General features: G+C 44.0%; 1 protein-coding gene across 1 annotated transcript; it reads right to left on the reverse strand.

Annotated features, from left to right (window-relative positions):
* Positions 1-83: 83 nt before the first annotated feature.
* BTG3 (BTG anti-proliferation factor 3) lies at positions 84-24,115 on the reverse strand. The gene is made up of 5 exons (XM_075854506.1): positions 23,986-24,115; positions 12,899-13,135; positions 8,201-8,338; positions 2,621-2,816; positions 84-723 (listed from the first exon to the last, which is right to left on the reverse strand). The coding sequence occupies exons 2-5, from the start codon at positions 13,066-13,068 to the stop codon at positions 499-501; spliced, it is 729 nt and encodes a 242-aa protein (XP_075710621.1). The 5' UTR covers positions 13,069-13,135; positions 23,986-24,115; the 3' UTR covers positions 84-498.
* Between the last annotated feature and the right edge of the window lie 719 nt (positions 24,116-24,834).

Consider the following 24,834-nt stretch of genomic DNA (forward strand, 5'->3'; position numbering starts at 1 on the left):
CGCAAAGGAATACATTGGTGCTATATAAACAACAAGGACTCGAATGTTCATTATTATTATTTTTTAGTAACATTTTCATAGCATTATTACAATTATCAGTCCATCCTCATTACAATGTAATTTGTTCCATTGCTGTAATACAATATGTTTATTACATTATTATTATATTAATAAAAGATCATTTATTAGTCTAATACATAAAATATCAACTTGAGATTTGCAAATAAATACATTTGGTTTTGAAACGTCCAGAATAGCAACTGATTAACATGATTTTTCTGTGCAAGTCGTAATATATAAATATTAAAAATACTTAGGCACTTAACTATCAACCCTATACAAAAAAAAGTGTTTCTGAAATTACTAGTAAATGTACAAAAGTGCAGCAAAGTTTGAGTTAAATAACCATAGAAAAAAAAAAAAATCTAATAGAAAAAGATGCTCCTATGATTTGGTCCAGCATTAGTTTAGTACTTAGATTACAGAGCGACTTATCATTTAGACTAAGCACTGGTGACCAGTGCCCATCATATGCAGACTGTGCCAGTGGTTCCGCTCAGCTTGCATGACCGGCTGCAGCCAGGGGACGCGACCATACGCCTGGTTTCTTCCTTGCGGATAATTGGAAGTAAAATGGGGCCGATAGTGGTAATGGGCTCCTTGCTTTCTCTTTGTATTATTGTTGTTCCATGAAGGAGTTGGTTGGGGTCTGAATTCTGGCACCTGAACAAAGAATGGGGGGGGGGGGGGAGAGAAAAATTAAAATAAAAACCTGTAAATAGCACTTATATACATCTCCTATTAAAATTAATAGGGTAACTACAGCTCCTGTACGGAATATGGGATACCATGTCCCCTTCACCCGATCTCCAGAGATGGGCCAAGTATAGGTGGATATGGGGTCCTTGCGTACTTCATGTATGGGAGATTATACAACAAATTGCTGCCATTGGCCTGGGTACAAACTGCCCCAAGTGGATGGGGCAAATGAATGCTCAAATCTGTCCTGCATATTCACACAAGCCATACAATAAAACGGAAACCATAACATCTAATGATAAGCCTGCTTGTTGATGGTTTCCAGGTAGTAATAGACTACACTGCAAAAAAAAACCACACATATATATATATATATATATATAGTTTTTTTTCTTGAGTCAATGTTAATCATAAAGGTGGAGCGGCACTTCTAGATAACTGAAATAACTAGAAGTGGCACGACCTTTAGGCCTCTTTCATACACAGAACGTTTTTGGCAAACTGCATATAAAAAAAAAAAAAAAGGGTTACTAAATTATAACATGCGTTTTTTGTGGCTTTTTTGCAGTTTTTCATTTTTTACATGATTTTTTTTTTTTTTTGAACGTTTTTGAAGTCCTATAGAGAAGCCTACGGGGAAAAATACCAGAAAAAAAAACGCAATACCCAGAGAACGCTGCGTTTAAAAAAAACAAATGCCTCAAAAACGCAACGAACCAAAACAGTTGTGTGTAGTGCGTTTGATGTTTTAATATAGATTTTAGGCCTCATGCACACAACCGTCTTCAGTCCGTGATATACGAACCGCATGTCATCCGCATTTCCCGGACTGAACACACTGCAGGGAGCCGGGCTCCTAGCATCATAGTTATGTATGACCATAGGAGTCCCTGCCATCACGTTTTCAGTACGGGACAGTATTCCCACGGGGAGGCAGGGACACCTATGGTCATACATAACTATGATGCTAGGAGCCCGGCTCCCTGAACTGTGTTTGGTCTAGGAAATGCGGCCGACATGCGGTCCGTATATCACGGCCGTGTGGATAAGGCCTTAAATGTGACCTTTGGCCACACGAAAAAAAAAAAAATAATAAAAAAAAAAAAAGCTGTTAGAGAATCTTTCACCTCCCCATATAGGTGAAGCTGAGTGCAGCATGTAATGGGGAGGGGGGGCTGCACAAACCCTGGGGCACTTTAAATTTTTTTTTTCTACCTCCCTCCATTATTTAGATATCGGTGCCATTCCACTCCCCACGCCCCCTTGCCAGTTCGTCAGACAAAGTACAAGACTGATCTCTCACAAGAGCTGAAGAGATGGGAGCTCCTCTCCTGCCCAGCTCTACACTGTCCGTAGCAGAGACACGCCCCCTTGCCAGTTCGGTTGAAAAGACTGCAATCGCACACTCTCTCCTGCTATGGCACTCTCCATATCTGATTGGACAGTGTCACAGCCATAGTAACACGCCCCCTTGCCAGTACACGCCCCGTTGACTGTTCAGGGGTTTATTGAAATATCGGGCGCCAAATAGAACGGCACCGATATCGAAATAATGGAGGGAGGTAGAAAAAAAAAATGTAAAGTCCCCCAGGGTTTGTGCAGCCCCTCCCCATTACATGCTGCACATGTATGGGGAGGTGAAAGCTTCTCTTTAAAAACGCTGTCTGAATCCAGCCTAAAGGGGGTTTTCCCCACAATAGACATGGCATATCCCATAAATGTCTATAGTGGCAAAACCCCCTTAAAATATAACCCACCCTCTTGCATCTCTTAAAAAAATCAAAACATTTTATATCACTACACCATAGCGCTGTAATTCTATATAATTAGGGATATAGTTCTATCTGATGAACGCAAATACCTGATAATAATCGTTGGCAGCGAGTATCAGCGGAGGAGGCACCATCTTCTTGTTTATGTAGACTTCATCATCTGAGGAGCCGGAGTGATAATCCGAAGTAACTTTCTCCATGGCATAGATCACTTTCTGAGAGATCTCCATCTTATCTTTACTTTCAAAGCTGGCCACCACAAATGAAGGGTTCCTCTCTCCATATCTAATGTAACAACGTCAGCATCACGTTAAACTAATACACCAAAAACAAATCAAGTGTTTATCCCTTCCTTCTCATCTCTTACACCCGCTTTCTCTTGCGCCACCATAGGTTTTACCACTTTACACGGATATTATATTGCCTGGACACTGTTAGTTCTTCCTGTTATTCACTGTACAGTTCCTTAAAGGGGATTTCCCATGAAGGACATATCCACAGCATAGATCATAAGTGTCAGATAGATGCGGGTCCCACAGCTGGGATACGAACTTCTCTCTAGAACAGGGCCCCCATAACCCCATTCTAGCTTTTTGTGCTCGCGCTGCCTCCGGGCCACTTACTGATTATATGCTCAGGAGTTACGGAAACAGCATAACTCGCTGAGCTATGCTGTTTACGTAACTCCCATAGAACTGAATAGTAGCTACAGAAACAGCGTAGCTCAGAGAGTTATGCTGTTTCCATAACTCCCGACCATGTAATCCGTAAGTGGCCGGGAGTCAGCGTGAGCACAAAAAAGGTAGAACAGGGTTTAGGGGGCCCTGTTCTAGAGATAAGTGTGGGTCTCAGAGGTGGGAGCCACATCTGACATTTATGACGTATCATGTGGATAGGTTATAGATGTTCCTCATGGGGTAAACCTCTTTAATGGTGTCTTTTACTGTCTCGGATACATTCTACAACCCCTGACAAATTATGTAAATCACCACAATTAAAGGATGGTTACCCACGTTTTTTACTTAAAAAAACCTTCGCACACTAGGACGCAACTGTATGTTGCGGTGAGGACTAACTTCCCGCACTTTGACGTAACAGTAAAGTCGCAGTGATGGCATTGACACAGAACCTGTGCCCGCGCCATCAGCAGCAAGTGCCGGCTGCACTATAGAGTTGGTATCCAGCTGCAACATCAAAGGAGTTTAACAGAGGGAGAGGAGCTCCCTTTGTATCCCCTCCCCCCCCCCATGGGCAACCATGGAGCATCGTAGGGTTGGATTTCATGGCAGCTGGGGCCTAACAAATTCCTGCCATGTCTAAAGGACTATTTGGTTTGAGTTTTACACTGACCGGCAGTAATGCTTTGGTATACCAAAGCATTATAGAAGTGATCAGAAGATCACATTGTGAAGTACCCTTGGTACAAAAAAAAAAAAAAAATACATTTTAATAAATGTATTAAAGGGAAAAAAAAACCAATAGTGGCACAATCATAACAACCCGTAGAATAAAGGTAACACGTTATTTTAAACGCACTTGGAACTGTAGATTTTTATTTTTCAGTGAACAGCGCCACCTGCTGATTATTGGATAGTACTACAATCAACCGATAATTATAATGAGTTTGGACAATAGAAATCCATGCAGATTCCTGAACAACATTTAATCCCTCTAAAACAGCCCAAAAAATTGTCACCTACTATTCTGCCTAGGGTTGCACGATGCCATTTAGAAATACTGTGCACCCTCAAACGGTTCAATACCGTGAATGCATGTATTTGGATACTAAGATGTGCGGTCGCACTCATTTAGTCAGTAGCAACATGTGATGCAGGTGGCGCTGCACTAATGAGCAGCGGCACCGCCCCTGAAGACAGAACATGGAGCGCGCACATTGCACAGCGGCCCCTTGTTCTCGGCCTTCAGTGCCACCACTCTTTAATCCAGTGCCAGCCACATCACATGCTGACCGATCAGGAGCAGGGCAACGGCAGTATTACACAGACGCAGCCCCGCTCTAACAGCAGAGAACTGCGAAACCGGTGATCTCCGCCGCTACCCCCTTGAATTCCACGATTAAAGCAGACCGCAGCATTCAAGGGGAAAACGAGAAGGGGAGATACCCTTTTGATTGCGTCACAGGAAATCCCTGTGACGCGATCGAGGACCATACCATATATGGGCAGACAGCCCAGGGTCCATTAAAGGACCCCACGGCTGTTTGACCATATTTCCTCTTAGGCAGTTGTTAGGGCATACTTCGGTATGTCCTATCAGTACACAGGCTAATGTACTGGCATATAGATATATGCCTGCACATTAAAGTTTAAAAATAGAAAACTAGATAAAGTAAATGTTAAATAATTTAAAAAAAACAAACAAAAAAAAATTAAAAAAATCGCTATCGTCGCGATCGTAATAACCTGCCTAACAAATTTATAGCGTCTTTTATTATGTGAACGCTGTTAAAAAATCAAATAGAAACTGCTTTCTTTCACTTATTAACGTGAGGCACGAGGTGTTCTGAATTTTGAACCTCCATGTGCCTCACATTAATAGTAATGAACCCCATCATGTACCTCACACATTAACCCAATGTTGTCCATTATGACAGTGAGAAACACGATGGGGTGAATTACTATTAATGTGAGGCACGTGGAGGTTCAAAATTCCTCACACCTCGCGCCTCACATCAGAAAATGGAAGAACTTTTTTATTATTATTGTTGGCCAAGCATCGTTTTGGTATCGAGAATCACAATACTGCACAAAGTATCGGCATCCAAGTCCAAATTCTGGTATCGTGACAACGTTAGTTCTGCCTGTCAGCTTTCCCTGCAATTCTTGCATTTTATTAACAAACCAGAAAGGTCAGTGCTAGAGAGAAGAGAAATGTGGGTTGTGTTTTTTTTTAAATTCCATATATTACCTTGGGTAAGCATACGATGAAGTCCCCTACAAATAGCTTTTTATTAAAATATAGGGACCAGGTGACAAGAGCACCACCATTCGGCAAGTACACACATGCACCACTTTCTGAATTTAAAACGAGAGTGAATACCATGCCAAGACTGGAAAAATATGTATATGGAAAGGGGGTACCCATGCCAAATCCGAAAACCTATGGTCCCCTTGGTTGGACGCTCCAGGCTTGGTGCCAACAATTTTGTTAGTGGATAGGTCCCCCCGGTGTTAACACTTTCCCGTTGGCTCTATGATTCTTACAATCCAATCGTACATTTAGGCTGCGTCCTAGATCTGTTTGGCACCTGAATGTTCTATTTCGGCTACTCATGTACTTCATGTACACACATCCACGTGCCCAGCATTCGCTTTCTACAGGACAGGGGTGTGGGTGATCAATTTTAACCATTACCTGCTTTCAGCAGCCCCCCTGGAGGTATTTACAACATTTTCCAGGATTGGACAAACCCCAGGCCTAGACAGTACACCACAATCTTCTATATACAGTGTTCACTTTAGAGGAGTGGTCCTGTAGCGTCATCCCCTAGCTGTTTCAAAACTACAACTCCCAGCATGCAGAATAGGTTGGCGCAATATAAGCAACACAAAATAAATGAATAAGAGCCTCTGCCTTCTCCAACCGCCGGGCACCTCACAGCCCCTACATGTTCTTCATTTATTGTAAAGATATGACAGACCAGGTTTACATCTCGTTCCGAATACGGTGCAGCACTTCTGGTCTCTAGAGGATATTTGGTTCCCAGCTGCCAAATGCGTTATTGTTTGTTTTACATGTTTGTCTCGCTGTAATCCTGTAATTATTAGACTGTGTCATTGCCAGATTAGAGAATTTTTCATAAAAGAGAGATGCCAAGTACGGAGATTAGACAGAAGCCTGCGCCATTTCTTACAATGTTCCAGACGGCCTGGAGTGCTTAACCAAATAATTACCTCTCACTATAGAAAAAAATACAGACGACCGAATATTAACCTCATGTAGAAAACAAAGACTCTGCATTGTCTGCTCGGCTATTAGGACTTGAATACGGTGAAAGAATAGAATTCCGGAAACAATTTCTTCTTCTAATGACATTTTAGCAGGTTTTGTCTCAAATTAATTGCGGTTTCTTGTGAATACGGTGGAAAGCTCGGCTCTCCGGTGAGAGAACGCACAGCCACTCATTATCTGCGGATTGCAGGGTTTTCCCAGTGTCTGTGTATGTTGTAAATGTATTTACATAACGCTCCGTTATTCATCAGCGCCTGGCAACCGAGTACATGCTTATCAATGCCGGCCCACAGATGGAGAGAATGAAATCCTCCCTGATCGCAAACATCCAGAGCAAACTCACAGGATCGGTCATTAATAAAAGATGAATTATTGCGGTGAAGCTGCCGCCAATATCCCTAGCAGAGCGTCTATGGCGGCAGCTGCCGGATATAAACCCAAGATCTGGCGGATTATTATTATTGGACGTGTTGATAAAAGCAATTGGAGAAGGACAGATGGGCCGTCTTCTACAGGATTATTTACTTATCACTTTCTTTGAAGGAACCTCAGTAAAGCTTTGAGAATCTAGATAGGAGAAGACGTTTGGCTTTCCACTCCCCGCCTTCCAAGCCATAACTCTTATTTTTCCGCCAATGGAGTGGTGTGAAGGTTGTTTTTATTGCCACTATTTAAAATGCCATATAATATACCGGGAAACGGATAAAAAATTCTTTGTGGGGTGGAATTGGTAAAAACGGATTCCGCCATTGTTTTTTTGGGTTTCGATTTTCGATCACCGAATACCAAAAGCGTTTTACGTTTTTCTGCGGGACGAGATGTAGTTTTGTCACCATTTTTTATTTGTAGTACATACGACTTTTTGATCACTTCTCATTAAACCAAAACCAGCAATTTCGTTTTTTGTTTTTCTTTTTAAACGGAGCTCATCGTTTGGGTTAAATAATGATATATTGTAATAGCTTGGACTTTTACCGACATAGCGATACCAATTTTATTTATTTTTTACATTACTTTAGAGGAAATGATTATTTTTTTGCTCTTTCTTTTTGAACTTTATTCAACTATTTAACTTTTTTCATTTAGTCCCCCTAGGGGATTTAACTAGCGATTGTCAGATCGTTGATACAACACTGCAATACAAATGTATTACTGTGTAATGTAATTTTTACCCTCTCCTGTTAACAGAAGCAGAAAAAAGGCAGACATGAGGGGCCTTGATTAGGCCCCCGAACTGCCACAACCACCATCTGAACCCTGTAATCAAGACGCATGGGGGGGGGGGGGGTGAAGGGGTCGCCCCTCTTTATCTTACATGCTGCGGTCACTATTGACTGTCATCTAAGTGGATAAACGGCCAGGATCAGCGTTTTCTCTGTTCCTGGCCATTATTGCGAGCGGTCACCCGCAACATATGGAGTGGGATCAGCTGTGAGCCCACTCCATACCTCAAGCTCTGTACTAGGACGTAGTGTTTTCATGGTGTGTCGAGGGGTTAAATAAGGTGACTGTCACCATGACTTTATGTCTACTGCTGGAAAGAGAGCAACAGAGGAAGGTAGGCACCCACCAATAATAAGGAAAATGGGGGAACGGGCAAGATGACGGTCCAATGAGGAGACTGCACAAATCGCTTTATGCATTGAACAATGCCGTCAGCTAAATTTATACAGTTATTAGATTTGCCCATCACTTACCTACAACACACTTCACATGGGTCTACCCACAGAGTCATTTCCCGGGGCAATCCTAAATCTTCATACATTAGTCCACTGTTGAAACAAGCTTTCTGGAGATCGGGATCAACACCTTGAAATCTGTTCACACGGATACATCTGAAAAGAGAATCAACAGTGACCTTTATGGAGATCTAAGGATAATGTAGATTGCGTCCACTGGTTTCCCATGAGTAGAGTTTAATCCAGGCTTGGACAACTCAGTCAGGTCTTGCAGCCAGCAACAACAAAATGTGGGCGGCTCTACACATCTTCCCCGGTGGTCACAGCTGCCACCACGTATATCGTCACCTCCAGCTGGCAGAAAGCGTTCCCATTACCAGCTGCTGTATGTAGCTTCCTGCATTGGTGTCTGATAAAAGATCAACGCAGGAGGGGCACACAACCCTGTCCTTGCAGGACAGTCGCTACATGGTCATGTGATGGACACACAGGTGCTGGGTCAGAAGACACAGTTCTGATAGACATACTGTAACGAGCCGTGCACCTGTGCGTCAGTCACATGACCATGTAGCAAGCCGGGCGCCTGTGCGTCAGTCACATGACCATGTAGCAAGCCGGGCGCCTGTGTGTCCATCACATGACCATGTAGCAAGCCGGGCGCCTGTGCGTCAGTCACGTGACCATGTAGCAAGCCGGGCGCCTGTGCGTCAGTCACGTGACCATGTAGCAAGCCGGGCGCCTGTGCGTCAGTCACGTGACCATGGAAAGAATTGTATCCACTGGAAATAAACAATGAATGTTGCTACTGAACAACAAGCAGAGATCTTGAAAACCGGGAGAAATTAATACAGAAAATATATTGGAAAATTATATAACTTAAATTGTACAGAAAAACACTACATTTTGCGGAAACTGGAAACACCTTATAATTGAAACAAGCAAAGTAGTAATGTCATAAAAATATTCTATGGCTTCTGGTCAGGACAACTAGTCCTGCTACAGGCAATGTTAAATTGGTACATCCGCTTATTATAACTACGGCACGTCTTTAAGGCTCACATTCCTATATTCTATTCTTCATATAGTCTTGCCGGTTTTGGTCACCAAAAGCAGATCTCGAGCTTTACATTCTGTCCTTAAAAGTCCTTCGTGTACCACTGCTAGACCCTGTAATGTCTTCAACAGTGGCGGATTAAGAAGACCATGGGCCCTGGGCTGTTACCCAAACTTGGGCCCCCCTTCTCCACCACCACCCTGCCGCGCCGTAACTATTGCTAACACTACCGTTCAAAAGTTTAGGGTCACTCAGAAATTTCCTTATTTTTTAAAGAAAAGCACAGTTTTTTTCAATGAAGATAACATTAAATTAATCAGAAATACACTCTATACATTGTTAATGTGGTAAATGACTATTCTAGCTGCAAACGTCTGGTTTTTAATGCAATATCTACATAGGTGTATAGAGGCCCATTTCCAGCAACCATCACTCCAGTGTTCTAATGGTACATTGTGTTTGCTAACTGTGTCAGAAAAAGAGAGCTTTCATGTGAAACTCGACAGTCTATTCTTGTTCTTAGAAATGAAGGCTATTCCATGCGAGAAATTGCCAAGAAACTGAAGATTTCCTACAACGGTGTGTACTACTCCCTTCAGAGGACAGCACAAACAGGCTCTAACCAGAGTAGAAAGAGAAGTGGGAGGCCCCACTGCACAACTGAGCAACAAGACAAGTACATTAGAGTCTCTAGTTTGAGAAATAGACGCCTCACAGGTCCTCAACTGGCAGCTTCATTAAATAGTACCCGCAAAATGCCAGTGTCAACGTCTACAGTGAAGAGGCGACTCCGGGATGCTGGCCTTCAGGGCAGAGTGGCAAAGAAAAAGCCATATCGGAGACTGGCTAATAAAAGGAAAAGATTAATATGGGCAAAAGCACACAGACATTGGACAGAGGAAGATTGGAAAAAAGTGTTATGGACAGACGAATCGACGTTTGAGGTGTTTGGATCACACAGAAGAACATTTGTGAGACGCAGAACAACTGAAAAGATGCTGGAAGAGTGCCTGACGCCATCTGTCAAGCATGGTGGAGATAATGTGATGGTCTGGGGTTGCTTTGGTGCTGGTAAAGTGGGAGATTTGTACAAGGTAAAAGGGATTTTGAATAAGGAAGGCTATCACTCCATTTTGCAACGCCATGCCATACCCTGTGGACAGCGCTTGATTGGAGCCAATTTCATCCTACAACAGGACAATGACCCAAAGCACACCTCCAAATTATGCAAGAACTATTTAGGGAAGAAGCAGGCAGCTGGTATTCTATCTGTAATGGAGTGGCCAGCGCAGTCACCAGTCTCAACCCCATAGAGCTGTTGTGGGAGCAGCTTGACCGCATGGTACGCAAGAAGTGCCCATCAAGCCAATCCAACTTGTGGGAGGGGCTTCTGGAAGCATGGGGTGAAATTTCTCCCGATTACCTCAGCAAATTAACCGCTAGAATGCCAAAGGTCTGCAATGCTGTAATTGCTGCAAATGGAGCATTCTTTGACGAAAGCAAAGTTTGAAGGAGAAAATAATTATTTCAAATAAAAATCATTATTTCTAACCTGGTCAATGTCTTGACTATATTTTCTAGTCATTTTGCAACTCATTTGATAAATATAAGTGTGAGTTTTCATGGAAAACACAAAATTGTCTGGGTGACCCCAAACTTTTGAACGGTAGTGTGTGTGTGTGTGTGTATATATATATATATATATATACACACACACACACACACACACACACACACACGAGTATGCACATTATACACATCAGACACACATGAGTATGCACAATATACACATATAAAGTACACATTGTAAACACACGAGTATGCACATTATACACAAATAAAGATGCTGCGTAAAATTTCGGCCAAGACATTTTGTCCTGTGGTGCGTATTTCTCGTACTGCAGCATGTCAATTCCTGCTGCGAAAGTGGACAGAATTGATGCGTTTTTTCAGAGGAGACGTCACCATCTCCCAACATTGAGAAAAACGCAGCAAAATACGCACAAGTTTCTGCCGCATAAATGCAGGAAATGGTGCTTTTTTCTGCAGCAAAATTTCTGCTAGTTCCTGCGGAATTGCTGCAGATGTATATTATATATATATATATATATATATACACACACACACACACACACATATATATACATACATAAGTATGCACATTATAGACATTGTAAACACACATAAGTATGCACATTATAGACATTGTAAACACACATGAGTATGCACATTATAGACATTGTAAACACACATGAGTATGCACATTATAGACATTGTAAACACACATGAGTATGCACATTATACACATATAAAGTACACATGAGTATGCACATTATACACATATAAAGTACACATGAGTATGCACATTATACACATATAAAGTACACATGAGTATGCACATTATACACATATAAAGTACACATGAGTATGCACATTATACACATATAAAGTACACATGAGTATGCACATTATACACATATAAAGTACACATGAGTATGCACATTATACACATATAAAGTACACATGAGTATGCACATTATACACATATAAAGTACACATGGTAAACACACATGCACTTACCTTTTATGTAGGATATTTGTGAGTCTTCACTGCAGCTCTTCTCCTGCTCACAGCCCGACACAGAGCCCGCCGACAGTCTCCCCTCCCCCATGTCCCGACAGCTAGCAGCAGGAGGAGAGATGTTTAGAGCAGGGAAGGGGGAGCTTCTAAAGCAGCAGAGACCACGGCTGCCAAGTAGGAGCGTAGCTCCCCTCGTCTCAGGACAGGTGCGGTCCTGGCACCGGGGCTCCCTCCGGTGCTAGCAACGCCACTGGGCATGAGGGGGTTCGGGTGACTATGGGCTCCCTGGGAGCCTTGGGCCCCGGGCGGCCGCCCAAATCGCCCTAATGATAATCCGCCACTGGTCTTCAACCGGGAGCAGGGTAAAATAAAAACCCTGTTCTTGGTTTGACTGTGTTGAGGGTTGGACTCCCCATAATAAGATCCACCAACAGCAGCTTGACTACTTATTGTTAAAGTTTCAGTAATGCAAATAGTTTGCTAAGTACAAATGCCTATTATTTGCACTAGGTAGATGTGTTACAGAGCCAATGAAAGCCACAGCTAATTCACAAAAGCAATCCACTGCACAAAACAGACACATAATAGGGATACCATATCTGTCAACAGCAGCTTTTTGACAGCTTCCAGGTTGCAATTATTTTATACTTATATTAAATACATAAGGACAGGGGTTGTTAGCGGACAGTCCCATTAAAGGGGTTTGCCGCCTTCTGGCAACTGATGACAGATCCACCGGATAAGTCATCAGTACATGATCTGTGGGCGTCCAACACCCGACATATGCCGGAAACACTACGCTCCAGCCACGGAATAGCATGGCTACTATGCTATGTACGGAGCCAACTGCTTCCGGGCTCCGTACATAACATTATGTGCCATAACATCCGTGCCTGCAGGCCACTGGAGCGGCTTATCGGTGCGGGATCCGGGTGTTGGACCAGCACCAATGATATACTGATGACCTATCCGGTGGATAGGTCATCAGTTGTCAGAAGGTGGACAACCCCTTTAAGGTTTATCCTCCTCTTGTTACCCAATAATGTGAAGTCAGGTCAGTTTGCTCCCTTCTCCGCAATTACCTGTATGCTTGTCCTTTTGTTGGAGTTTCGGGATACCAGTGGTTAACATACTTGTTATGCAAAATCCTGCACAGTTCTTCAGAAAAGATCTCAATCTGCTCTTTACATAACTTATTATTTTTTAGCAGCTTTGAAAGAAAAAATACAACCGCGGAAATTTCTCTCTTCATCTTCTACTACTCAAAGTAAAACAAAAAAAAAAGTATAAAAAAGGAAATGTGGGATAGCTATAAGGATCTGAAACAAAAAGGAGAGAGACAACAAATTACTAACGTGCTGAAGGATAAGAAAATATATTACATTGGTTCACGTTGAATGCATCAAGATCGAAATTCGTCAGGGTATTAACAAGAGACAGAGGACCTCGGTGTCACAAAAGGAGCCGCGAGCTTCAAGAGTCTCTGTCACCACATTATAAGTGCCCTATCTCCTACATAAGGAGATCGGCGCTATAATGTAGGTGACAGCAGTGCTTTTTATTTAAAAAATGATCTGTTTTTACCACTTTATTAGCGATTTTAAATTTATGCTAATGAGTTGCTTAATGCCCAACTGGGCGTGTTCTTACTTTAGACCAAGTGGGCGTTGTACAGAGGAGTGTATGACGCTGACCAATCAGCGTCATGCACTTCTCTCCATTCATTTAGTCAGCGCATAGGGATCCTCATAGGGGTCCACCACCGAAAGAGCATGTGAGCATCAGAACTGGACCATGATGTAATGAAAGATGGCGGCTTGGTCTTCTGAATCACCTTTTATTTGACATCATGTGGACGGCCGGGTGCGTGTGCGTCGCTTACCTGGGAAAGAGATGGCACCAGGATGCACTATGGGAAGAATACAAAACGGCGGAGGTAGTGTGACGCTCCGGGAAATGTTCTGCTGGGAAACCTTGGGTCCGGTCATTCATGTGGATGTTACTTTGACACGTACCAACTATCTAAACATTGTTGCGGACCAAATGGAAACCGTATTCCTTAATATTAACGACAATGAACCCCCAAAATATTTGAAAGTGGTTTAGAACAACGTCATGCATATATTTAAACCAACTCGGAAAAATAGAAGAAGTCCTAAAATCCACAAACGCACAATGAGCAGCCTTTTCATTGCTGTTGGGATGGTTTTTAATTCTACATATCCAATAAAGTTGTTACAGTATTGATGTCGCATTATCGGAGTGTGTACGGCTTCAGAGTTGTATCCATATCCTTATTCCATTCTGTATTTTACATTTATTTAATCAAATGTATATTTTAAATTCATAATATTCTGCTCATTGTGCATTTTTGGATTTTAGGAATTCTATTTTTTCGAGTTGGTTTAAAAGTATTCCCTAATAGCAGCGGTCACTTGCCGCAGGATAATGCCACACTGCAAATTGTTCAGGAATGGTTTGAGGAACATGACAGAGTTCAAGGTGTTGACTTGGTCTCCGAATCTCAATGAGATCGAGCATCTGAGACGTGCTAGGACCTCCAAGTCCGGTCCATGGAGGTCCCACCTCACAACTTACAGAACTTAAAGGATCTGCTACTAACATCTTGGTGCCAGACACCACAGGAAACCATCAGAAGTCTTGAGTAATCCATGCCTCGACGGGTCACAGATGTTTTGGCGGCACGAGGGCGACCTACACAATATTAGGCAGGTGGTTTTAATGGTCCTAATAGCCAGCAGTAACTTTTTCAGCAAGGCTAGCCTCTGCTCCCCACATGCATCAATGAGACTTGGACCACTTTCGGTAGAGACGAACCACTGCGTGTCGTGCCAGGAACACCCCACCCCAAAAGACCTGCTGTTTTGGATACGCTCTGACCAGCCATCACAATTTGGCCCTTTGTCAAAGTGGCTCAGATTCTTTTGTTTGTCCATTATTCCTGCTTCCAACACATCAACTTCAAGAACTCTTTGCTGGCTGTCTAATATATATCTACCCCATGACAGGTGGCCTTCTGGGAGCCCAAGTGACAGCTGTAATGTGCAGGGAAACCGGTCAGTAATTGCTCACTACAGCGCCACCACAGGATAAACTACAGAATACAAAGAGCTCATTCATATTGATGGGTTGTCTGTGTAATGCAGGACAGGACAGGTCCTCCAGAGTGACAGACGCTCTTTGTAAGCGATCTCCCCAATGGTAAAAAGAAGATGAGGACCCTGAGCAGAGGGCCACGTCTATTAACTCAGAATTCCATAATAGGGTATATGAAAGTGGGGTTTCTATACTGCACAACCCCTTTAAATGACTGCAGTTATCTAGTTCCCTTTGTTTAGTATTAGAACATTGGGAGGAGGGAGTGGAGACCTTTGTACAGCACGATATGTGCAACACAGAAACCGGAATGAAAAGTCATTTCAAAATGTTGAAATATGGCTAGAAAAACACATGACGTAACGCGGACTCAGATCAAAGAGTGAAACAATGGAAAATATCCTGCGCACTTACATCAACACAGGAAAGAATCCTGGAAAAAGCTGCATTTGACTTCAAGTGGTATTCCCAAAATCATAAATCATCCCCTATCCACAGGACAGATGATAATTTTCTATTCGCTAGGAGCCCCACCGATCGTGAGAACGGGGGGTCCCAAACCCTAGAGATCATAATTACTGCTCCCCCCCGCAATGAGGAGCAGCTTGAATGAAGCAATAGTCGAGTATGTGCCGACTGCTCCATTTACGGTCTATGGGAAACAGGACGTCACAACGATCACATGACCGGAGTCCATACTGAGTGGTCCTAAACGCCACCGGGGAGCAGCAAATCAGCTAACTCTGCAGGACGTACTGGGATGTCCTTGCAGAGCCAATTGCTGACCGCCCGGACGTTTATAGTCTATGGGAGGTCCGCAACTGGTTAACGGGATATTCCCATCTCAGACACTTATGGCCTACCCACAGGATAGGATCGCAACCAACTCTAGAACGGGGCCCCCTCACCTCCATCCTTCCTTCTGCTGCCAGGCTCCGGCCATTGAGTTACACGCATTTTACCCACATTTTTACGGAAACAGCCTAGCACAGCGAGTTACACAGTTTCTGTACCTCCCGAGTTTTGCAAACAGCATAGCTCGCTGTGCTACGTAGTTCCTCTAACTTTCATTCACTTCTACAGGGTTTCTGGAAAGCAAAACGTGCTAGACTGGTTTCGGAAGACACAGCCCCATTATTACTTAGTGGCTGCAGCCCAGCAACAGAAAGTAGAATGGGAGTCCCGATCTAGAGATAACTATAGGTCCCAGAGCAGGGACCTGCATCTATCAGACAGGATATGCCATGAATGTCTGAGATGGGAATACCCCTTTGGGTGCCTCTATTTTCTTCAAGTTCAGGATCTTTAAGACCGCGTTCACATGCAGTTGAATGGGCGTTCGAGTTACCAACATACGGCAGATGCCAAAATTCAACTCTTAATATTTGTAGGTCCTACTTGGAATATTTCCCAGTGCACATGCTGAATATACACACCAAAAGTAGTGTGAACACAGCCTTATGTGACATGACATACAGATTGAGGGGAGACAAACACAAGAGAAAGGGCTGGCACAGCAGCGAGGGGATACCTGGCATAGGAAATCAGCATGCATAGTACCCAAAGGAAGTGATAGGGAAGGGGCTCACATAGACGAACAGACTGCGGCCATAACATCAAATGTTTATAACTTCCCTGCAAAACCAAACTAACAAAATATTATATTGATGAACCAGGAAGCGCAGGATGAACACGGCTGTAAGTTCCACCTAGATTAGAAGAATTGCGGGATGTAAGTTTATATACACTTTTGCAAACACATTTTTTGTAACGTTGCAATTGGAAAAAAAAGTTTTCAAAACTAAGCAACTTTGAAAATAACTTCTACCGCTCTGTGTATTCTGAACTCATGTGTTACTCGACTCCTCTGCCCCGACACCTACTGTCTGCAAGTTATCAAGAAAATGGGGAAATCTAGATGGGAGTAACATGACTGCAGGATCGGGCTACACAGGGTTATTTATAGACTATAACCATGGAGACACATGTGACTGCATAGGAGCTGTATACACAAAATGGTAGAAGGCTTTTTCTTTTTATCAAGACTATTTGCAAAGTTGCTTCATTATTATTTGAATAAAGGAAATGGTAATAAAAGTGTACATGCCCTTTAACACATTGGCGACATGTTCCGTACATTTATGGTGATGGCGCTATGTAGTGGTATGGGGATGGTGTGGGCAAAGGAACTGTGCCCACTGTATATTACAAAGGACTCAGATCCCGGCTGTTTAACTCCTCAGAGGGAAGGGTCTCCCCCACAACATGCACATGGGTTTCCATGCAGCCTAAAGTAAGAGGCCCCAGGTCTGCCATCTGCTGGCTCGCAGTTTTAGGGCTTGTCCACACGTAACGGATTTGCGGCAGAAAATTTTTGCAGCATTTCCACTTCAACTAGCGGACATTCTGCTGCTGAAAAACCGCACCATTCACTGCGTTTTTTTTACTGAAGAACATAGCGCAGATTTTTCTGCGCTTTCTTTCAAGTCTGTGAGACGGTTTTATCTCCTCCGAGAAACACAGGACTTCAGTCACTTTCTGCCTCAGTAATGGACATGCTGCCGAACTAAAAATACTCATCGCAGGTGAATTTCTGAACTCAAATTTTCCGCAGCGCGGATGAGATTTGTTCATTCACACCCACTTTGCTGACACTGTATTCGGCTGCGTATTTTCCATCCGCAATTCCGGATAGAAAATACGCCACAATTCCGTTACGTAATATAAATTTGGTATTGTTGTAATAATACTGACAGAATAAAGACAACCTATCATTTATACCGCTCGGTGTACGTTATAAAAACGACAAACTCAAAAAATCATGGCTTTTTCTTTCGTATTATTTTTTTTTTATTCTCTTTTCCACCCTCATAAAAAATAAAAAAAAATATATATATATATATCAATACATTATATGGTGCCATTAAAACCCATCATACATAAGCCTTCATACACCTACAGCGACAGAAAATTATGAAATGTTCTCGGAACAGAAAGATTTAAAAAAACAAAAACTTTGCCCTCAAAGGCCAAAAATATTGGCGTCATCAAGGGGTTAAATAAACAGTAAGCAGATCTGACGTGTGGTTGATATCTACGCGGGGTTCCTGGATAGCAGTTTATGGCTGGGGGTTTCTGGCACTCAAAACCACAACACCATCTACTAAAAAGAAGTAGTGCCCGGTAACGCAATGGCACGACTCGCACTGCCAACAATCCATGCAGTGTTAGAAGCATGGCGTCAGAAGACCATGAAGAGCAAGGCCAGACGTGTCAAACCCACTAGCCACAGCAATGGAGATGTGGTCACACCAGAACAGGGTACGTAAAATGCCAATCAGGGGGGTGGGATGGAAAGAAACCGTGTACCCAACCCCCTCCCCTCAAGTCAGTAATGCCAAGTGGCCCACATGCCCGGCTCCTCCACAGCGCGGTCCCTTCTATTCCGGCTTTTAGTCAAGGCTTTATTTAGATGAACGAGTGTAAAGTCGGAAGTGAAAAACAGTCTTTTTTCACGTCCGAGTCGCACCCATGCGGAACCAGTTTTCACGGATCCCTCATAGACTTGAGTATATTAAAAGATCCATGAAAACGGATGAAAATAGAACATGTCCCATTTTAATTTTTTTTTGTTAATGGGCCCTTCACACGATCCGTTAAAACAACGGCCATGTGAACAGCCCCATTGAAAGACATGCAGCCGTGTGACGGCTGTTAAAAAAACATTGTCCGTGTGATGCCTATGTACGTTCATCTGAATAAGCCCTTCGGGTATGTTCACACAGGGCGGATACGCTACGTAAAAGCACACCGCGTATCCACTCTGTGCGTCGTAGGGAATTCTGCAGAATGTCAATTGTATTTGCGTAATCGCTGCTTATTTGTTGGGAGTTTTCTCCATCAAAATCAATGGGGAGGTAAAACTCGGAAGCAGATGTTGCGTTTTTTTGTGGCGGAAAATCAGCGATTCTGCCGCAAAAAAAAAAAAGGATTATACATACCTGGAATTCTGTGTTGATTCGCCCAGGCCGGCCTCCTGGGATGACGTTTCATCCCTTGAGACCGCTGCAGCCAATCACAGGTTTTAGCGGTCACATGGGATGAAACGTCGTCCCAGGAGGCCGGCCTGCAGGACCGCGTCGCCATGGCTATGGAAGTATGAATCGTTTGGTTTTTTTTGTGCAGTTTTCCGCAGCAGACATTCCGGTTGAAAAACTGCACCACAATTTGGGGATTTTGGTTCGGCCTGAATTCCCTGCAGGTGGATACGCTGTGCGCTTTTACGCAGGGGGTGAAGGAGGGAAGCGGCAGTTGGAGTTGTAAGGGTGCATTTAGACGTTGCGGTTGAGGTGCGGTTAGAACCACATCAGAAAGCCACATGCGGTTTTACAGCTTTTTGTTGTATTTTTTGATGCAGTTGGGTTTTTTAACACAATATACGATCAGGAATCACTCGTGTTTTTTTTCTCCGTAAAGAAGACGTTCAAAGAATTATTCTATGGAGAACTGCATTGTGGGAATTTATATATAAAACAAATCTAAGCCAGTTCTAGGATTCCATTTGTTGTGTCTTTTTTTGCAGTGAATGGGGCTGAAGTGCAATACCACACACAACCTGTGGACAGATGGGGCACAGTTTCTGTAAGAACGCAGCCATGTTTTTCATTCCTGTACAACCCCCTTGACGCATTTGTCGGCTGGATGTGGTCGCTGATATTTACTACCGGAGGGGAGGGGGGCACTTCTGTAACTAAAGGGAATGATGATGTTCTAATCCTTAAAATGTAGGGACCAAAACCCGGTTAGTAGGGCTGTTTTTTCTAGTCACGTCTAGTCGACTGCGCTATTGTTTCCGTGAAAAAAAACCAAAAACCTTACGGAACGGAAACCATTTGCAACAGAAGCATTACCATTGAAATCAATGGTAATGCAAACGGAAGCTATCGTCTCCGTTTGCCTTTCCGTTCATGGGTTCCTCCGACGGAAATGTCTAACGGAACCCATGAGCGGAACGGAACGCTGATGTGAACACACTCCGAGTCTGGCGCTGGTAGAAAATCACCATTACAGTTTTTCCAATGAAGTAAAGGGAAGAGATTTGTTATTTTTTATGACACTTTTTACAGGAGCTCCAGGTTTTGAAAAAAAAAAAAAAAAAGTGTTGCGATAACGGGCGTAACAATCAGGAGCCATAAAACTCACCAAAATTATTAACCCCTTCCCGACCACCCACTGTCTTGACGGCAGACGGTGCAGGTCCAGAGTCTACAGCGACGTCTTTTGGTGTCGCTGTAGAATAAGCTCCTGAGCGCTCATCCTCTAAGCAGGAGCTGTAACTAAGGCCTCATTCACACGACAGGTTTCCGCGGCCGGGTGCCGGCCGTTCATAAATCGGCCGGCACCCGGCTGCATTAGGAATAATAGACCCCTAATGGGGCTATTCACACGACCGATTTTATGACGGTCGGAAAAACCGGCCGTCAAAAAATAGGACATGCTCTATTTTCGGCCGGATACCCGGCCGCCCGGCTCCCATAGAAGTCTATGGGGCCGGGTAATACACGGCCATCACCGGAATGTGTCCCGAGTGATGGCCGGGTTTTCCGTGGCTTGCGCTCTATCTCCTCCTCCTCACAGCGCAGAGTGCATGTGATTAGGAGGAGTTGATGCCATTCGGACGAATGGCTGTGCGCTGTACACTGTGTGGCAGGGCCGGGGTGTACAGCAGGTGGAGGGAGCGCTGCGCTGGCTCCCTTCCCCTGCTTGTTTTAAAAGCGCCCTGGCCCGGCGACACCTTCCATGGCGCCACTAGCAGCTGCTGCTACTACTGTAGCGACGCCACTATAGCAGAGCAGAGAGGTATCTCCCCGCTCTGCGCTAGCCCCACTTTAGCTCCTTGAAGGAGCGGAATCCCTGTGTGTTCGGGGATTCCGCTCCTGGACAGAGCGCTTGATGTCTCTGTCCATATCTGGGCAGTGACATCAGGGGAAACTCCTGAAGCGGAATCCCCGAACACATGGGAATTCCCCTTCAGGAGTTGCCGCTGATGTCACTGTCCAGATCTGCCCGGCCCGGATGCAAAACTTTATGCAAACCGGCCGGGCAAAATGGCCGATTTTACCGGCCGATACTCGGGCTCGGGCGGGACCCGGTCGTGTGAATCCCGCCTAACGGTTCCTATTCTTAGAGCAGCCTCCAGAATACAGCTGGGATCGGAGGAAACTCAGACCGTGGCTATTTAACCCTTTGATCGCTGCAGTCCGTGACTGCGCATTAACCCCTTCCCGAGGCAGACATTTTTTGGATTTTCATTTTATCCTCCCCACCTTCCAAAAGCCATAACTTTTTGACATTTTCTGAGGCTCGGGCGGTATGGCTGCTTGTTTTTTGCAGGACGAGCTGTAGTCGTTAATCGTACCATTTTGGGGTACATGCATGTTTTTGATCACTTTTTATTCTATTTTTGTGGGTGATGTGATTTATTTCTTTTTTTACGGCGTTCACCGTGCGGGTTAAATAATGTTATATTGTAATAGTTCAGACTTTTACAGACGCGGCGATACCAATTAGGTTTATTTTTTTTACAATGCTTAAGGGGGGAAATGGGTAAAAGTTTTTTTTTTAACTTAATATTTTTTTATGTACAAAATTATTATATATTTTTAATAGTCCCCCTAAGGGGACTTAGAACCAGCGATGAGGCTATTCACACGTCCATGTTTTTTCACGCAACGCGTGTCCGTTTCATTAAAATTTACTGCAGGTCTGAGGCACACGAACGTGCTTTTGCGGCCACAATTCCCCCAAAAATCCACAGGAGAATTGCGGCCCCATTTATTCCTATGCGGCCATGCACACGACCGTGGTTTCCACGGTCCGTGCATGGCCCCAGAGCCCGTACCGCACTCCGAAAATCACGGCCGTGCACATGGCTACGGTCGTGTGCATGAGGCCTTATTTTTGACTGTAATGCAGACCAAGTCGCCTATTGAAGCCAATGGGTGGATGAAAAACACAGACCGTACACGGACGACATCTGAGTGCGGTCCGTGTTTTTCACGCACCAGTTGCCAAAGAAATAACGAGGGGGAAAAAAAACAGGAACACTAATACCACACAGAACTGAGATGCATGAAATACCCTCCTTTTATGAAGACGCAAAACGGACACGCCTGTCTGAATAAGGCCTTACCACGTTTACATCTCAAGTGTCTGAGCCCCATGTATTTGTGCCACACGCAATGATCTCACTTGGTGCGGCACGTCGTCCACATTGTTTGCTTCCAGCAGCCCGACGTCTCGTACACAAGAGATAAATGGTCCCCTGACAACCCCTGTACACAGCCTGAGGGCCCCGCAGCTTGTATTCTCCACACATTGTGTATGTGGTCAGGGAGCGGACAATCTATATAAGAGGTAACTATGTGCACGACTCCTCGTATTCATGTGTCACCGCTGACAAGTACAGAGTCTTACCAGCCCGAAACCAAACACATTCATCAGTATCATGGCCGACACTTCTCTCCGGTCTGTAAACAGAGGTCGTTCTAATACAAGGTAAACACATTCAGAAATCCCGAAAAATACACAAAGACCAGTGCAGGAAAGTGTTCATCACCAGACCACATACAGGTAGAGACAGAAGCCACTGACAGGGGACCAGTCCGCTCTACTGGCATGTCTGCTTTACTAAATACACCGTATACCCTACGAAATGATCCTGGACAATCTTCTCTCAGAACACTGCACTGTGCTGTTCCTCTGTTATTCCTCCTGGAAATGCATGAATAAATTGACAACTGAGTGTTCCCATTCCCCTTGTCAATGGGGCCTGTTCCTATACTCACAGAAGCCAGAGCGGACAACACTGGCCGGGAGGCAGCGAGGAGTTGGAGTTTTTCCCAAAGTGCAGTTTTTTAATGCAGTTTTGGTAGGGTTTTTAGTTACGTTTTTAAAGCCACAACCAGGAGTGCATCGTAAAGGGAGGGGAAGTATATAGGAAATATTTAAAAAAAAAGAAAATTTTTTTTATTTTTTTTAAATCCAGTCGTGGTTGTGTCCTTAAAAATCTACCAAAACGGCAAAGTGTGAATACACCCCAAGGGCCAAGCTGTTAAACTATAATCTGATAAGGCTTCGTTCACATCTGCGTCAGGCCTCTATTTTGACATTCGACTCTATTCTAGTCAATTACGGTATTGATTCCGTCAAAACAGCGGACCCCTTACACAACAGACAAACGGAGACCATTGGCACCGGATCCATCAATAGAAAAGAACCCAACAGGTTCGGCGCCAGTGGCAAATTTCTCACGCTGTTGGCTAAGTGGGATCTGTCCAGGCATGCCGATAGCGAGCAGCGCAATGTTTGCATGAACTTTAATAAGTAAAAGATAGTTAGCGTCTAATATTACGTAGCCTAGGACGTCGTTCACGGTCCTATCGCGCTTACAGGACCACGAGCATGCAACATTTCACGTATTAAATGACAGTGGACAATTTCAGGCATCCATTAAACATCAACCGTCCGCATCAGCAGCGCCGGCACGTAGCGGATCTGATCACTGCCGCCGCCATGTTTACAGGCTGCGTTCCTTTATGATCTAAATTCCCTTTTTGGGATCCAATCCTGGTTTTGGCCAGAGCTACATAAGGGGAACACGGACACTTATGTCACCAAGTAACCACGCACATTGTGGAAGGAAGCGTCCAGAAATAAAAGTTGTTTTTTTTTTAATGATAATCTACATGCGGACTTTAATAGCTTTGGCGCAGATTTATCTATGGATTTTACAGCAGCTTCTGGCGCAACATTGATGAAAATTAGCTTGTTAGATCCATTTAAGATATTCCCCATATTAGTTATTATGTATCACCATTATATGTGTATCTAAGCCCAGGTCTAGAAGATGACCCCCAGAACTCGTTGCTATGGAGCTGCCCAAAGTCAACTAAACTTAATAGAGGGTAGGACGGATACAAAGTATCAACCAGAGTCAGTAAGCTCTGCAGCAGCCGCCGGATCACACACATACAGTTTAGCGATCTCTTACCACTTGCAGCCTTCATGTAAGCCCGGCTGTACCGCCGCTGACCCGGGACGAGGTGATGCTCACAGGGAGAAGCTCCCGCCTGCTCCGCCGCTCTCTGACGTCAGCCGTCATCCGGGCCGCATTCCACTGCGGTTTTACTTTCACACCGCTGGATGCCGCTGTGGAGCCAGAAACGTTCATCCAATCAGCTCAATGAGGAACTGGACGACGCTGCCGCCATTTTTATTATGGGCACAGAATACCGAAGGTACAAGTTCAAGTCCGAAGTTCTGATGGATTGTGGGTGACTTGTGCCTATAGTCACTGCAGCTTTCACCCAATGCAAAGCCGCTTTTAACCTCAAGATGGCGGTGACTCTGTGTCGTAATCGCATTGAGTGTATGTTCACACGCTTAGCAAAGAACGACTGAATATACGGAGCTGTTTTCAAGAGAAAACTGCCTCTGGTTTTCAGCTGTTTTTTTAAGCAACTAGCGTTTTTTACGGTGTTTTTTGTGGCCGTTTTTGGAGCTGTTTTTCTATAGAGTCAATGAAAAACGTCTCCAAAAACAGCTCAAGAAGTGACATGCACTCCTTTTTTCTTTTTACGCGACTGCTTTTAAAAACAGCTGCGTAAAAAACACCCTGTGGGAACGGAACGCCGTTCCCATTGAAATCGATGGGCAGATGTTTGGAGGCATTCAACCCCCGCATTTTTAGACGTTTTTCAGAGGGTTTATGGCTCGAAAAACGGGTGAAAATAGGCCGTGTGAACATACCCTCAAGGTTCTTGCAGTTTTACGTTAGTAAAACTTAATGATTGTATTATGAAAAGTTTCAAATCGTTCTAATATACTTTGTGTTCCAGTT

The sequence above is a fragment of the Rhinoderma darwinii genome, chromosome 2 (assembly GCF_050947455.1).
Source record: "Rhinoderma darwinii isolate aRhiDar2 chromosome 2, aRhiDar2.hap1, whole genome shotgun sequence".
Lineage (NCBI taxonomy): Eukaryota > Metazoa > Chordata > Amphibia > Anura > Rhinodermatidae > Rhinoderma > Rhinoderma darwinii.